This window comes from Daktulosphaira vitifoliae, unplaced genomic scaffold (genome assembly GCF_025091365.1).
Source record: "Daktulosphaira vitifoliae isolate Bord-2020 unplaced genomic scaffold, ASM2509136v1 Scaffold_1, whole genome shotgun sequence".
Classification (NCBI taxonomy): Eukaryota; Metazoa; Arthropoda; class Insecta; order Hemiptera; family Phylloxeridae; genus Daktulosphaira; species Daktulosphaira vitifoliae.
In genome coordinates, this window is record NW_026099572.1 from 72,135,416 (window position 1) to 72,152,549 (window position 17,134).

General features: G+C 22.9%; 1 protein-coding gene across 1 annotated transcript in view; it reads left to right on the plus strand.

Moving 5' to 3' along the window:
• Positions 1-16,267, plus strand: part of LOC126895498 (probable G-protein coupled receptor CG31760) — a 66,532-nt gene extending 50,265 nt beyond the window's left edge. The window contains exons 9-13 of the mRNA XM_050667434.1: positions 3,479-3,693; positions 6,554-6,692; positions 10,315-10,420; positions 13,402-13,584; positions 14,168-16,267. Of these exons, the coding sequence (XP_050523391.1) occupies positions 3,479-3,693; positions 6,554-6,692; positions 10,315-10,420; positions 13,402-13,584; positions 14,168-14,419 (895 nt within the window). The 3' untranslated portion in view covers positions 14,420-16,267. The remainder of the gene's footprint in view (positions 1-3,478; positions 3,694-6,553; positions 6,693-10,314; positions 10,421-13,401; positions 13,585-14,167) is intronic.
• The last annotated feature ends 867 nt before the right edge of the window (positions 16,268-17,134 follow it).

The window sequence follows — 17,134 nt, forward strand, 5'->3', positions numbered from 1 at the left end:
ATTTGGTATATTTTTTTTATAAATCTGACTTTTTACCTGCCCACAGAAGGGAATTTAAAATGACAACTTTTTTTACAAAAATCAATTTTTTCAATTTAACTTTCGAAATTGTTCCGGAAGGTNAAATGATTTACTCTATTGTCAATAAGACATACTTTACAGGTTTTTACACGTGTACTAATATTTATTTTTTTCACTGATTAGTCTCCAATAATTAATTTTATTTACCTCTAACAAAAAATATCGAAAATAATAAATGAGTTCTCTTAATTTAAGAGTACTCAATATTTGACTCAAATTACCCTCTTGGTAATTAATTATTTAGGTGGAACCTTTTGCTCTTAGTTAAAATAAAAACATTATTATTATTTTTTAATTGTATTCTTAGTATTTGAAATACTTTTGTAAAGTAATTGAGTATTACTCAAATACTTTTGTATGAAAAGTATTCAAATAGTATTTTAAATACATTTTTTTTTAAATATTTGAATATTATTTAAAATACTTTTTAAAAGTATTTTTTACAACTATGCCTAAATCCTTAATAATTAAACAGCCATTTTCTCTAATTAGTATCAATTTTAATTAACCGAATTCAATTAAGCTAAGTAAGTCAGGGACAGTAAAAAACCCTTGTTGCTATTATTTGCAGGCCTATCGAGTTAAAATTTTTTTAGTTTTATCAGCGCAATTATATCTTATTATTGACCTGTGAAACTTAAAATCCTAAAAAGATTTTTTATTATAGTTAAAATATATTTCTATATTATCAACAATAAAAGTCAATTTTTAACTTACAAGGGAGATAATGGTGATGGGATCGCTAATTTTCAAAAAAATTTTACGAATCTAATCTAAATTGAATATAAAGTTGTATTTACTTTGAATTTTTTTAAACAGGAAAAATGACTTAACAGATAAATAACCATTTGAACTACCTTAAATAGTCTTTTTTATCCAATTACGATTGAAGCAAGCTGTGGGTCAATGGGTAACGTACAAGCCCAAAGAGCTGTGGAAGTACAGGGTTCGAATCTCGCGTAGCGGTTAAATTTTTTGCATTTTTTTAATATATTTATAAAACATTTTAAAAATATTGTCACAATATATTTTTTATAATATTTTAGAAATATCTTTAAAATATTGTGAGAATGTAATATTCGCTGCCAAAGTATATTCTGAGAACATTGTGAGAATATTTTGAATATTCTGGTTATATTCTAGAAATATTTTAATATCAAAAATAAATATTATAGGAATATTCTAGAAATATTTCATTGCTATGTGGGTTACGAGGAACGAGGAAAAGGTTTACTATTTTTGAGGGTAGTTTCTTTGACTAGATACTATTTTTGATATTTTGACGTATGTTTGAAAGATATCGGTTCGATGAGAACTGAGAAAAAGTGGTAATGGACACAAAAAAAAAAAATAAATAAAAAAAAACACATCATAGTAAAACTAATACCTTCTCAACATTATATCGAAGCTAAAATATACTTCTATTAGATTAATTTAAAGAATAATTTATGCAACATAGCAAATTGAAATATAATACTATAGTATTATATAATACTTATATTGTACTATATAATATAGTCACTAATATTTTAATTTTGGTAAATTTTTCAATTATAATAATTACTCACAGCTTTGTTTTTTGCTGAATAATCATATAATTATATGTAACTAAAAAAAATATATATTTCATCAGAAAATATTTTTTCATATTATTCTAGTTACTAAAACTTTGATTGAACTTATAATAATACTGTATTGTTAAAATAAAAGGTAATTTAACCATAAAATAAAAACCTATCATACATTATTATTTTAATTACATACACTACATACACGTAGTAAAATTGCATAACAATTACGCCGTTTGAAAAATACTATATATGTGTTATACAACAGTATAATAAAGGGATAGATATTATCCCTTTATTGTCTATGTTTCTTTTATATATTTTAACGATATTGAAAACTCATTGAATTTCGCTTTGTGCATTTATGTGTAGAATAAATAAGATTAAGTATGAATATAAATTAAAAATATGTCTCGTTAATCTAAATAAATCATATAACAAACTTTTGTAACACAAAAATTATTTTCAACTTGTGTTTATATTTTAGTTGGTGAAAGTTTATATTGTTTTCATACTGACTCGTTCCATTTAAATTAAGAGAATAAGTCGGTTAGATTTACTACAAGAAATCCCTCATGTGCTGAGTATAATAATTTAAAATTTTGGAGTACGTTATAAAATTATATTTTCATTATATTTTATATTTTAGTTTTTCCGTCTTATGTTAAACCACATAATCATATTTAAGGCCACATATATTAGTTTAAAAGTACATATGATGGGTTTAAAAAATCCATGATTATTTTTATTTTTAATGAAATTTACAACATTTCTCCAAACTCTAGTAGTACAAACCAGAATTTAAAAAGGTCTTAAGAACCCCCAACCGGGAACATCGTCAATAAATTGGAAGTTCCCATTTAGTGTCTGATATAAAATGGGAATCCAAAAAGCAGGAAATTTACAGTCGAATGTTCAAACATGGGCTATTTGTTGGAAGGGTTTTGATTTATTTTGTTTAGCTGTCAGTTAAACATCACTTTACAACTATAAATTGAAAGTAATTTACAGTATTTTTATCCATTTAATTAAAATTTGTTTAATTTTTTTAATATTGAGCATTATTTCTATTTTATATCCCTATATTTACTATATTTATTATANTTTTTAATATTGAGCATTATTTCTATTTTATATCCCTAGAAAAAATTTATAATTCTAACCAATATTTAGTTTGAAAAGTTAACGTCTACTTCCGTCCTTTTCTTAATCATATAGTGAACGTTTAATAATGTAAAATAAAAACAAAAATTTCAAATTTTCACAAACTTAAAAGTATTACAGAAATATAAGTACATAGCATTACTTTATATAAGATTTTTTAGTTATTTTGACATCTTTTGAAACATTTCTCGTAAATTTTTAAAAATGTTATTTATATTTTTAATTAGAAAATTAATATTTATTAAACAATTATAACGGATCTCATAATGTATGTTGATTGTTAAAAAACAATCAGCGAAATTATATACACAATGAAAAGTTATAAAGTTATCAAAACATATTGGTTCATCTTTTACACCCATTGTGAGATCATCTGTTCGAATATTATGTAATTTTTGCTAGTTCACAGAAGTTTTAATAATGAATTTTGTAATCTCAATTATTATATAAAACGTAATTATAATATTATATATATTTGTAACATTTTTTTTACCTTACGATTTATTTAGTATTATAATTTAAATATTGTGAACATTTATTTTATTTTTAGTTACTAGAGATTTATCAAATTTTTTATTTTTATCGTTAATAAAATAATGAAATAATTTTTAATTAATTAATTTCATAAGAATTATAGAAAAAATAATCAATGTTTTATTTTACAGAATCTCCGTTATATTCAGGGTAAAATCAGCCAAAGTAGTAAAAATCACTGACAAGGATCTTTTGAAAAGATTAGGACTTATGATGATTGTTGTGGGTTTAATTCTTTTAATACGGACATTGGTCGATCCACCTTATGTTATAGTTGGTCGAACTGCAAATAATTTGAAGACAGATTTGTGTCCAACTGGATGGTGGGATAGATTTTTTTCGATTCGTAAGTAATATTTTATTATACTTCTAAATTTCTTTTATTACTGTCATGTATTTTTCAATTTGCCCTTTATAAATTATAGCTAATCTTTCTTAAAACATTTGATTATTTTTATAAAATGTAATTTAATCTAGGCGATATTTCTTAAATTAATTAGGTTAAATTATAATTTTGCTAAGAATGTGATAACTTTTAATAACTGCAAAAGATGGATTAAACTCAATTAATTTTTTTTTATTTAAATAACCAATATCTTAAAATCTCGTGAATTTATTACATCATATTTATACAACAGAATTTATTTAAAATATTTTGAATTATTATTTTTACATATTTTTTCTTTTTAGTTTACACAGTGAGAAATTATCTAAAAATTCCCATATGCCAGTATAATGTTTATAATATATACGTTAATTTTAAGCATAAGTAGTGTAATTTTATTATTAAGTTTTGGAAATTCGTATACAAATATTTTAATAAATATTATCGCTATTTATCAAACAATTTCATTAGCTTGTAATTGTCAATAACTTCAAGTATATGTATGTAAAAATTTGGACATTTTTTCAAGAGTACCTTGAACCAATTATTTAATATAAATAAACAAATAATTTATTAAACGATACACGTGGCAAAACATGGCTAAAAATATTCAACAATAAAATTTTCTTATACATACTTATGTAAATATGTAGAAACTATTAATGAATACAAATTTCAGTATTTATGCTCGAATTATTTTAATTTAATTTAAATTAAAAAATTCTATTAGCTATTAGTTGAAAAATATCAATTACGAATATATCGTTTGAGTAGCACTTAAAATAATATTCATATGATTCATAATTTATGAGCTAAAAAATGTTCAACATTCAGTCAATGGGATAGACGTAGACGTATTTAATACTAAATTTGTAATACTTTAATGTACAAGCAACCGCCAACATTAATTCGCCAAGTGTATACTGAATCCAACGTTTAAAACATAGCTGCTGCAAATATATACTACCAATTAACTAAATAAAAGGGGAAATAATTAACAAACTTAAATGTTAATTTTATAATTATTTTATTTTAAGTATAAATAACGAGCTGTAATACTATACTATTATTGCGAGAGGTTTTAACATAAGCACCAAATCAATTCTATTTTTGTTATTTTTATGTTTCTGCATTTTCACTATTTATATCTATTGAATAGATTGAAAATACTCAATAAAAATACTGTATAAAAATAAAAAATCAATAAAAAAAAGTGTGCATTATTCAAGGTGATATTTTAATAGTAAGCACTCTTTTTTTTTTTAAATAATAATTATGTTAAGTAAATTGTTTTTGGTATTTTTAGTGTCATAGATTCATCAGGTATGACAATATTTATTATTAGACTTTATCCAATGCATTTCTCCTGTTATGGTATAGAAATGTTCATAACTTTCGAAGTACTGGTTAAAATTTGTTATAGACAAGTCATTTTTTTAATTAAATCATTAAAAAAATTAAGTTTATACGTTTATAAGGTATAAGAGATGAATTTAAAAATAAACTGAATAATTATTAAATCAAGAAATATTTTACACTCAAGTTGAAAAATTTAAAAAAAATAGTAGTTGAAATTACATATTGATCGATAAAGTAAAAAATTAAGAAAATTAAACTAATTAAGAAAATGATTTGTCGATAACAAATTTTGAACTAGTACTTTAAAAGTTAAAACATTTTTAAACCTTGGCAGGAGGAGAGATGCTGTTGAAAAATGTCTAATAATAAATATTGTCACTTCATCAAAAGTCTGTAATTTAGAATGGCAATAACTTTCGAAGTACTAAAAATGATTATTGACTAGTCATTTTTTTAATTAGCTTAGTTTTTATTTCATAAGCTAGTTAATCATGTATGATGTCGTTTAAAAAAATTAATTTGGTACCCTTTTAAGGTGGCATTAAAAAATATGCAACGTTAAAAAATACCAAAAAAAAAAATTGCTTAACATTTTTTATATTTAAAGAGAAATCTAGTGACTAGCGTTAAAAAAATCACCTTGTATACACACTTTGACATTCTTTGATTCTTTTATTATGAAATCATAAATTTCACAATTTACAGTAATGACTGGATGTAAGGTAGAAATACTATTTCTTTTACCACTTGATATTTCTTTAGATAGTACCCCATCTCACCTAGAAATAAAAATATTAATATTGAAATATTCGTTCAAAAATTATTATGGATCATTTTTTTATTTTTTCGATTAATTTAGTGGTTCATGATAAAAGAATCATTCTGTATACATGTTTACTTCTCGATTCAAAACTACTTTTATAAAAAACATAAAAAAATTCCATAAAATGTATCATAAAATTAGAATAAAAACTGCTCCTCAATATTTAAATTGAAACCGTGAAACTTTGTTCAACAAAACAATATGATCATAAGGATACAAATAAGGACACGCTCAATGTATTATCCTAATATTTATCTATATTTGTATTTATTAAATGATAAAATATCGTAATAAAGAGAACACTGTATATTACAACAGATAATCCAGAAAGTAAAAAGAGTTAGAATTAAACAACAATTTTACTATAAATTTTAAATAACAGTTTACATTTTTTACTTCGAGAAAACTTTATTAGATGTTCTTAAGTAAAAAAATAAATCATCATAATTTCATATATACTCATTATTTACTCACTACTATAACTCTAATTTATGGAAAAAATATTACCATACATCATGAACGCCTTTTGATAAAAAAAATTAATTAGCTGATAAATTTATAACTTATACGTCATATATTAACTAGTAAGGTACTCAAATTTTGTTTCATATTTAAATTTAAATGATTTATTATTTTCAGTGGAAGTATTATTTCTTGCTTGGGGAATTCGTCTTTGTATTGTAGTGCGAAAAGCTCCTTCAGAATTTAATGAAAGTCGATTTATGTCGATGGCCATTTATAATGAATTTATTCTCTCAGTATTTTTGAATGTATCAATGTAAGTGACGTTTATTCATTATTATTATAAATACTGTCAAGAAAAACCATTTTTAATATGTGTTAAATGTATGTGCTTATTCTATAATAAACTTAAATTTGGTAACACTCATTAATCAAATATATACTAAGTATAAAAGCAAAATTAGATGTTCAATAATTTAATAGGATTCGTCAAAGATATACTTTTGGATATCGATATCGTATCTAATTTCAGCAATATTATATAAAAAAAAAACAATTGATCTCGATACGAAATAATTAATCGATGTAGAAAAATAATTAAATTTAATAATTAAATTTTTTCACCATTTTTTTATTTTCAAGAATACCGTTAAATTACCATTTTTGTAAAAACCAGACTATGATATAGCAACCAAATCAAATAATATTTAAATAAAAAAAATTTAGATAATAGTTATATCTCATAAGGATATTTTCAAATATTTTCTAATTACTTTTTATTATGAAGAAATAAGTTTTTTTTGTTTCAAGACTTTATCATTATAATTTTGATTTATTAATTGGATGGAATTTTTGTGTTTTTTGAATAATGCTTTTACAGCTATATCAGTGTTTTGGTAAAAAAAAAAAATTATGAGTGTTGTTTATATATTTTTTTTATTGCTATAAATCATTACTGAAACACAATTTTTCTTCTTTTTAGAAATAAAATTTAAACTTTTACAAAATAAAACATCATTATTATTATCATCTAATAGAAATTTCTTTTCGGGCTCAATAATTTTATTTTATTTTTCAGATTCAGTTTTAATCAGTTGTTGCTGTACAACATCTTCTAATTCTGAAATTTCTTTCGCTAATTTTTCTCATACCTTATTTCGTTTGCGTTTTCTTAAAAGTAGAAATAACAACAATTTAATAATAAAAAATCTAATCTCAAAATAGAATTTTGTATCAATAAATATTATTTTTGGTCTTATCTCATTTCTATATTTCATAATATATTTTAATATAAAAAACGTTTCAAGATTATCACGAACTGTATTTCGCCTATTACCAAATAATATATATAATACAATTTTTTTCGATTATCGCGATATTTCAAAAATAATCGATATTGTGGGAAAAATGAAAAATGTCGGCGTATCGATATCGAATAGAAATATCAATATCGTTGACGAATCCTTATATTTAAACAATATAGTAATTTATATACAATCATGTAACTTAATATTAAATGATTAAGAATGTTATTGAAGTTTAGTACAGTAAAATGAAGGTAAGACAAGTGAATTCTTGAGTTATTTCGACGGTCTGCTTGTGAGGTAAACATGACGTACATATTTAAAGATATTAAGTGCTTATAATCTTTATCCAAATCAATCAAAAGTGTTATCCAACTTAAACCCTACCAATATTGTATATTAATTTGATTAATAAAATGAATATTAATTAAATTTATAAAAATAATTAAAGCTTTGTTTTGAAGGAATATACACAAAAAATATTTTACTATCCAACTAAACGAAACAACAATTGTATCTTAATCTTGTAATTATTTTTATTTTAAGGATCTATCCCCCTCTCCGCCCTTAATTATGCCTATTTTCTTTACTGAAAAAAATTACAAAAGAGATAAAAAAGAAATAAACAGACCATACAATCTTATTAATAAATAATTATTCTATAATAAATTATAATAAATAATAATTATACTAAATAATTATAAATAACTTTTCTTGATAAAAATGTTGTATTATTTTTATATGTTGGTGCAAGGTTCTGGTCGTACTAAATACCTATAAAATCATTCATTATTATAGTTAAATTAAAAATAAGACAAATATTCAATGGCAATTATGTTATTATATAATTTAAATGTTTAGTTCCTTTTGTAATGCCTATTTCATCATTTATAACCAATAACAAAAACTTTTACAATAAACATGTTTAAATATATACAATTTTTTATATCATATTTATCATTCAAGAGCTTTAGATTGTTAAAAGAGTAATTAAAATAAAAATGTCTGTAAAGTAAAGGCTTTTTTAATTCAAATATTAAAAAGTAATGAAACTTTACACGCACATTGTATTAAATCCAAAAAAATAAGGGAATATCATTGATTTATTACAATAGAAGATTATATCAAATAATTAAATAATATTATCCCTCTTTTTGGGGCATCTAGTTCGAAGTCCTAGCGGAAAAATAGAAATATATAAAAAATGGTAAATGTATAAATAAATTAAATATTTAAACATTTATTTATGTAATGTCAAAAATAAAAATATTTATACAAATAAATATTTTTATATGGTAGTTTTTATTATTATTGCACGTAAAGTTTTATTTCTAGATTAAAATTAATTTACTCTAGTCAGTTTCGATGAACATGCTTACATTTAAATAATAAAATAATAATACAAATTATAATACAGTTAAACTTATTATATTTTAAATGTAGTTTAAGTGCACTTAGGAAAATCAAAATAATATTAGCATCAAATATACAGAGTAGAACAAATCTAACGAACTCTTATCACTTTTGATACAATTTTTGTTTTCTTAGACTTCTTTAAAAATATATTTTTACTATTTATTTTTAATATTATAAAAATAATTTTTTCAACATTTCAAAATTGCCGTTTTTTAGAGCTTTTCTTATTACAAAAATTTTGATTATTTGATATAAACTTTACGATAAGTACTTATTGAGTTACAAGTATATTAATGAATAAAGTGGACATGTGGCATAGGTGGAGTAAGCGTTGTAAATATATTAAATTGCGTTATATACTTATTTATTATCGATCAATTAACATTTTTTGTATGAAAATATATAAAAAACCGTTATCTTTAAAATTTCGAAAACATCAAGAAAATAATATTTTTATTAATATTACAAATAAACAATAAAAAATATAGTTTTAACGTAGTTTAATAGCACAAAAAATTGCAATGAAATTTTAATTGTATTAAAATTTATAAGAGTTCTCAGTTACCTAACTGGCAACTCTAAAAAATTATTGTCTCAGACATCTATAATATACATTTTATAAACAATGTGATTTATTTTTTTGAGTTATAATTTTTGGTTATAGATGACAGGGATGCAAAACGTTGAAGAATTCTTATTTATGCGTTATGGTAAAAATAGAGCGTCGTTAAACACTACCCCATTCATTATCTTTTCTAAATCTTCAAATGATAATATCACAAAAATTAATACAATTCTGGATATCATCAACCAGTCAAATTTTATTTAGACCATTCTCCATTTAGCATTAAAATAATAATAGTAGATTCCCATTTATATTTCAAACGATACTCCTAAAATCTACCCTTAGGAATATTTTTTTCTTATAAAAAACTTGATACTTGCAATGGCTTATAAAAATATATTAAACTTTAAGCTATATATTTGTTTGAAAAAATAATAATTTAACGAAAAAAATGAAAGATTGTAAACTTAATAAATCACACAGTGTATGTTTTTATATAGTTATTAAATTAGTAATAAAAATCAAGTAATACGATGTAATATTGTATTAAGACAATGCTTTAAACGATACCATATTATTATTAAACGTAGGTGTGTGTATAGTGTAATGTCAAATAGTTTGATTATAAGCTATTTTATTGATTTTTATCATAGGTTTTTTCTGCAATCACCAGCTAATCCTGATTTGCAGTACATAATCTTTTTCTGTCATACTCAACTCACAGTCACTACACTACTAGGTTTTATATTTGCCAGTAAAGTAAGTCAATAATACATTTTTATAAATATAAAATTTAAAGAACTACATTCATAATACCTAAAATAGAACTATAAAACCCATTATTCTGCAATAAATTATAGAGTTTTAACAATATTTTATTTACAACATTAAGGGGAGAACCTGATGTAAACTTGTTTAACATATATTGTTTAAATATAGAACACAAGTGATCAGAACAAATTTTTTATAATCTTTGTCAGATGACATAAACATTAATCTAACATATGTTTAAAATTTGAAGTGTTTCCGGAAATTTTTCAAAAGTTAAGTAAAAAAGTTTTAAAAATGTCAAAATTTCCAGATTTTAAAAATCAAAATTGTTGTGTTTTCTGCGAATTATGGGAAACAAGGCAAATTTTTATAATTTCCAAAATCATGTCTTCAACTAGATACAATTTATGATCTTTTTATGTGTTGTTCAGTGAAATCAGTCTAGTAAGATCTGAAAAAAGTGGTGACAGACACAAAAAATATAAACATATATATAGATTCACCATAGTAAAATTAATACCTACTTAGCTTCGCATCGAAGCTAAAATATACTTAGTCATTTTGAAGAAAAATAATTTTTATTTTCAAAATATTTTTATAACTTTTTTATGTTGTATATATATTAGGGTGAATTAAAAAAAATCTATCTTTGGAATTTTAATGAGAACCATTTTAACTTTATTATATACATTAAAATAGGCATATTGGGAAAATTTGAGATTTTTAAAAAATAATGCCTGGTTGCTCAACGTGTTTTTTGTATTTTGAACATATACCCAAAAAAACGGCCTCAGTTATTCAATTTTTGGTCAAATATTATGATTAGTATATTAAAATAGTTTAATTTTTATTGTAGAACAAAAATTTTTTAGTTTCGAAATTTTAAGTCGAAAATTGATTGCGTGGACATCATAATTAGCGTCATTATATGGTATATTTCTAGTAGGTCTCAAGTAAGCTTAAATTTTTTTTTATGCAATTTGGCTGGTATTTATGTATATTATAAGTAGTAAATATTATCATTGCGTTGCTTTTCTACAACTTGTAGTAAATATTGCTTTTGATCCTCGTCAATTGTTAGGCAATTATTAAATTGCTTAATTAAAGCTATGCCTCTATCTGCTGTATTATTTACCACAAATAAGGATTCAATTTTGGTTTTTGCCAAATTATAATTTGAATTTTAATACCATTTTTGGGATCATCGTGTAAAAAGTTATCATTTATTTTGAGAGCTAAAAAAATTTGTTTAGTGTTTTCTGTGACAAATTGATTTAAACCCTCATTACCCTTTACTGTTTCCATTCCAATTCGTCTTTTTGGATTGTATTCTCCTTTTTTATTTAATGCTTGCACCATTTTAATTTTTACGTCTATCGATGATTTATCAATGATTTATTGTCAAAAAATGATAATTCAACAATTATTTCATTGAAGTACCATAAATGCCAAAAACAAGCTTTTATCGCTTCGTCACTTACATACTTATTAATATTACTATATTGCTTTAGTTCTCGTAGTAGTTTAAGTTCATTATTTGGTACATTTGCTGGATATGAACATTTGAACCAATATCTTATATAAATATTTCATTCCGAAATTGTTAATTTAAATTGCGTACGGAACATATAAATTTTAAGACAATATATTATTATTGCCATCCATCTTGCTTTATGAATTGCTCCTGGTGGATGAATTATAATTCTTTTTTGTCCAGTGTTCCAATGAATGACAAACAAAGTTCTAACAACTCGTTATAATCATCCCAAAGAGTCAATTTTAGTGTTACCAAAAATATAAAACTTACTTTTCTATTGTATTATATTTAATTAAAAATGAATTGTTTAATAAAAAAAATAAATATGAAAAGTGTGCAATTGCAATATTTATTTATTCATATTTTCAAGAATATCGTATATTTTAGCTTAAGCATTAAAAACGCGTTGAGCCACCAGACATTATTTTTTAAAAGTCTCAAATTTTCCCAATATGCCTATTTTAATGTATATAATAAAGTTAAAATGGCTCTCATTAAAATTCCAAAGATAGATTTTTTTTAATTCACTCTAGTATACAGGGTGGCCCACCACTCACTGACAACTTAAATAACTTTTGATCCAGTTAATATTTTTAGCTGATTTTTTTTTTAAATAATAGTTATACGTTAGGTCTATAGCTATATCTCAATAATTAATTTTTTTACATTTTATTAAAAATATTAATTATTTTTAAATTTTAAATAAAAAGTAAAAAAAAAATCTAGGATAGCTATTTTGTAGAGTAGAATTTAAGAAAAATTTTAGTAAAAAAATATCCTATTAATATTGAGTAGTAAATATTCTGTAGCGTTTCGAAGTTTGTGAAAATTTGAATTTTCATGTATTATTTTACGGTATTAAACTTTGATATACGTATTGAGAAAAGGACAGAAGAAAACGCTATCTTTTCAATATACTTTTGAATGAGAGTGATAAGTAATAATTGCCTTATCTAATTTCTTATCATGGTATTAATGCCATGTTTGTAATGTATACACATTATCATCATATGTATACACAGTAATCATGAAAAGATAGCGTTTTCTTCTGTCCTTTTCTCAATACGTTATCAATGTTTAATACCGTAAAATAATACATGAAAATTCAAATTTTCACAAACTACAAAACGCTACAGAATATTTACTACTCAATATTAATAAGATATTTTTTTACTAAAATTTTTCTTATGTACAGAGTGGTGGGCCACTCTGTATATAAAATATCAAGTTTTCACTTTTTAAACAACTGTAAAAAAAATCATATTTTTACTCACTGAAAACCTGTATATGAAAATACAAAGTATATGCTTTTTGAACACCATAAATTTTTACATATAAATATTACGGAAAAACAATTATTTAATTTATTACAAACATTTCACATTAATTCAAATTATACTTTGTTACTCATTATAATAACGCTTAATTATAGGCATACCTAGTGATTAAAGGTGAAGAATCAAATGATGAAGATGGACAGTTAAAAAGTATAAAAATAACTGGCTGTGGTAGAATTTTAAGTAAACAGACAAAACTCTCTAATAAAGCCAATTCTACATTCGGCGGTATTGAAGAATCTAGTGCTGATTTTACTTTCTCTGAAAATGAAATCCAAGTATATAATATTGAATTTATATTATCAACAATATTTTGTTAAAAAAAAGGGCGTGTACTAAACTATTCTCTGTTTAGGGAACTAATCAAAACAAAATAAAATACTCAATTTTTTTTTTCTATTCTGTTTTATAAAAACAATCTGTACGAATATATAAACACTCAATTTCTAAGACAAAAAAAATAAAATAATTTGTTTATTATTAATGTAGAAATATGTATATCATACACTATACTAGAAATAATATTATCATACAATTCATAACTTTGAGTTTTTCACAGTTTTAGTCACTCTCATAATTAGTTGAACACGTTTGTATAAAATAGATTTTGTATTTTCTTTGTAGGTGTTTGAAAATCTTATAAACACCGAATGTATTGATATTTTGTTACACTTGTGAATATCGTTTTAACATTTTATGTGCATTATATTTTTCTGAAACTTAATACTAAACACATATTTTTGATTTTCAGCGGTACGCCCTTTAAACTAACAGCGTCGTTATAATATAAAAACGTTGTTATCTAACATAATATGTTCGATAACATATATTTACCTTGTTAATTTACTTTTATGGTTACAGGATGAATTTGCTCAAATTTTTCAGCAATTAGAAATACTTAAAGATAAAAATATCCGACTAGGTAATCAACTAATAGTAGATAAAATAGTTGCCATGCAAGAAGTAAGCAAACGAGATGTATGGTCAATCAATGTGGATAAAAAAACAAATGCCAGCAATCATACTAGTAGTTATTCTATAAGTGCGTTTCAAAAATCTTTAACAGTAAATCAAAATGGCAAAAAACCTTATATGAAAGAAGTCACGGTGTAAAAAAAATGTGTACAATGACTATTAACCAAAAAGTTACAAAGATTAGTCATAAAAGTAACATTTTAAACAATTTAAATGTAAAAATCCACAAAATGAAATATATATGTATTCAATGATTTATGTACATATACCATTTTATAAGATAACAAATATTATTATTAAAATATTTATTTGTTTTTTTAAAATGAAATTTATTTAAAGTAACGGTAATAATTTCGCTTTATGTTTAGTTATTAAAATAAATATATTTTTAATAAAACCGAATTATTTTGAAACTTTTATTTCATTGATTTAATTTATGTTAGTGTACCTTGTGATGTTTCCTCCGTAATAACACTACATTTTTAGAGATAATAAGGTTTTTTACTCTCAACGCTTTTGTAAAATTTAACATTTGTAGTAATTACTGTCATTAAAAATTTTACTAAAAATACTCAAATTTATTAAATAAATATTATATAATTTAATTAATATTAAGTATTCATTATAATTTAAAAAAAAAACGTTCAATATAAAAATATCTTTGTATTTATAATGAAAATTTTTAAATAATTAGACCGTAAGTCTTCTTCTTCTTCTCCTTCCTTCCTAATCCCAACTACTTGAGGTCGGCCAACCTTATCCTAAACTTCCACATCATCTACGCTCACATCAGCTATCCTCATATCGCATTCAATAGCATACCTCCATCTCTTTTTTGGTCTTCCTCTACTTCTTCTTCCTTCAACATTCATTTCTATTACTGTTCTTATAGCTTCAGATTCTTCTCTTCTCATAACATGACCAAACCATCTAAGTCTATTTTCTCTCGTCTTATCCACAATTGATACTACACCTATATTCCCTCTTATATGCTCGTTCTTTATCCTATCCTTATCTTATCCTATATCTTACGGTCTAAATAATTAGACCGTAAGTAAATTACCAAAATAGATGTTATGAAATGTTGAATTATAAAATTGGCTTATTGTTTTGCAGTATTATTTTAATAAATGGTTATTGCCTTTTTTTTATAGATTTATAATATAATGTTAAGAATAACTCATTTATATTTTCTTTTTAAAAATAAAATTTTTGTCAAGCAATCAAACAAAACAATAGAAAATACTAATTAATTATAATAATATATTCGTATTATGACAGTATAAATAGATATATATCTTCTATTCCGCCTCATTGCTTAAATACTGAAAAAAGACAAACATTTTTTTTTTATAAAAATTAGTTAAAAACAATGTACACTTTTTTTTACACGGTTATTTAATAATTGAATTATAAACAGATGTATCTATAAATATATTTAATGTAATACAAGATGTACAACAATAAATTTTTAATAGTCCTAAAAATTCTATAGTAATCAATTCAACATAAATTTTCTGTTCAATTTAATGATTTTTTAGTTATACATTTGCTTATTTAACGTACTAAGAAGAATTAAAATTGAATATTTATCTTTTAATTCTTCCTAGTTACAAGTATAAATGTTCGAATTCCATGTGAAAAAAAATCGAGTCTCGGTCAGTTGAATGTATTTATTTTAGAAATATTTTTTTTGAGAACAACTCTTGACCCAACCTAATTCACTTTAACCTATTTCTAATTTCCTCATTTATATACATAACACTATGTTTATTTCAGAAAAATTATCTTTTCAAATAGCAATAAGACTTAATTAACCTCATAAAAATTAATTGAATTATATAAATAAAATATTACATTAAAAAAAAAATTTAAAGTGAAGATTTGTTTATTAAAAATACTAGTAAATAAAGTAAAATCCGTATAAAACCTTCACCAATTTTAAGTATTCATAAAAATCTATAATGACTGTATAAAATTTCAAGTAACGGGACTTAATATAATATTCTTATAAATTAAAATCTGTGATATTAAAAATTTATCTATTTAATAAGTATTTTATAAAATAAAATGAAATTCGTGGTAACCATTATTTATAATTAATTTGTATTATAAATTAATAATTTCAATAAATTGTTACTTATCATTATTATTTTTAAGTAAATCAATAAGTTTTTGAAAAACATCATATTTTTCTGATTTGTTTAAATAAATTGCAATTTTAATCACAGAAATATGTTAATTTTAATCTGCAATTGTTAATTATCATTATTGTTAATTATTGTTGATTTATGAAGCTGTTATGAGTCTAGTTGGATTGAAAACGTAGACTCACTTAAGAAAATATGTAAATAAATAAAAACTGTACTTTACTAAATTGAGTTGTATTACTTACTGGCGGTTTATTTTTCTAGCATCTTCAATGCTTAATATTTTTATCGCAGTTTTGTAAGTTTTACAAAGAGACCAAAAATTCCTCTATATTCCCTAAGTTATGAATTTCTATACAATCTATTGGTTCAACTTCATCAACTTTTGAACTATCCAAATGTCCAATTTACACAATCTATGGCCAAATACAGTAACAAAAATTAAATACATATTTCACTCTTGTATCATCATGACCGACCCCTAATAGTTAGGATAAAGGCGAGCTAAAAGAAGATTTCACTATTGTATTAGTGGATACAAATTTTGCCTAAAGTTACTACATTTTTGCGCCAATACTCGTGTATACAAAGTATTTAATTTGAGTAAAACTAGGTTTTTTGTATTTGATTAAATTTTTGATAAATACTAATTTACCGCATAACATTCCAGAATATTGCATATGAAGTATATTTTTTCAACATC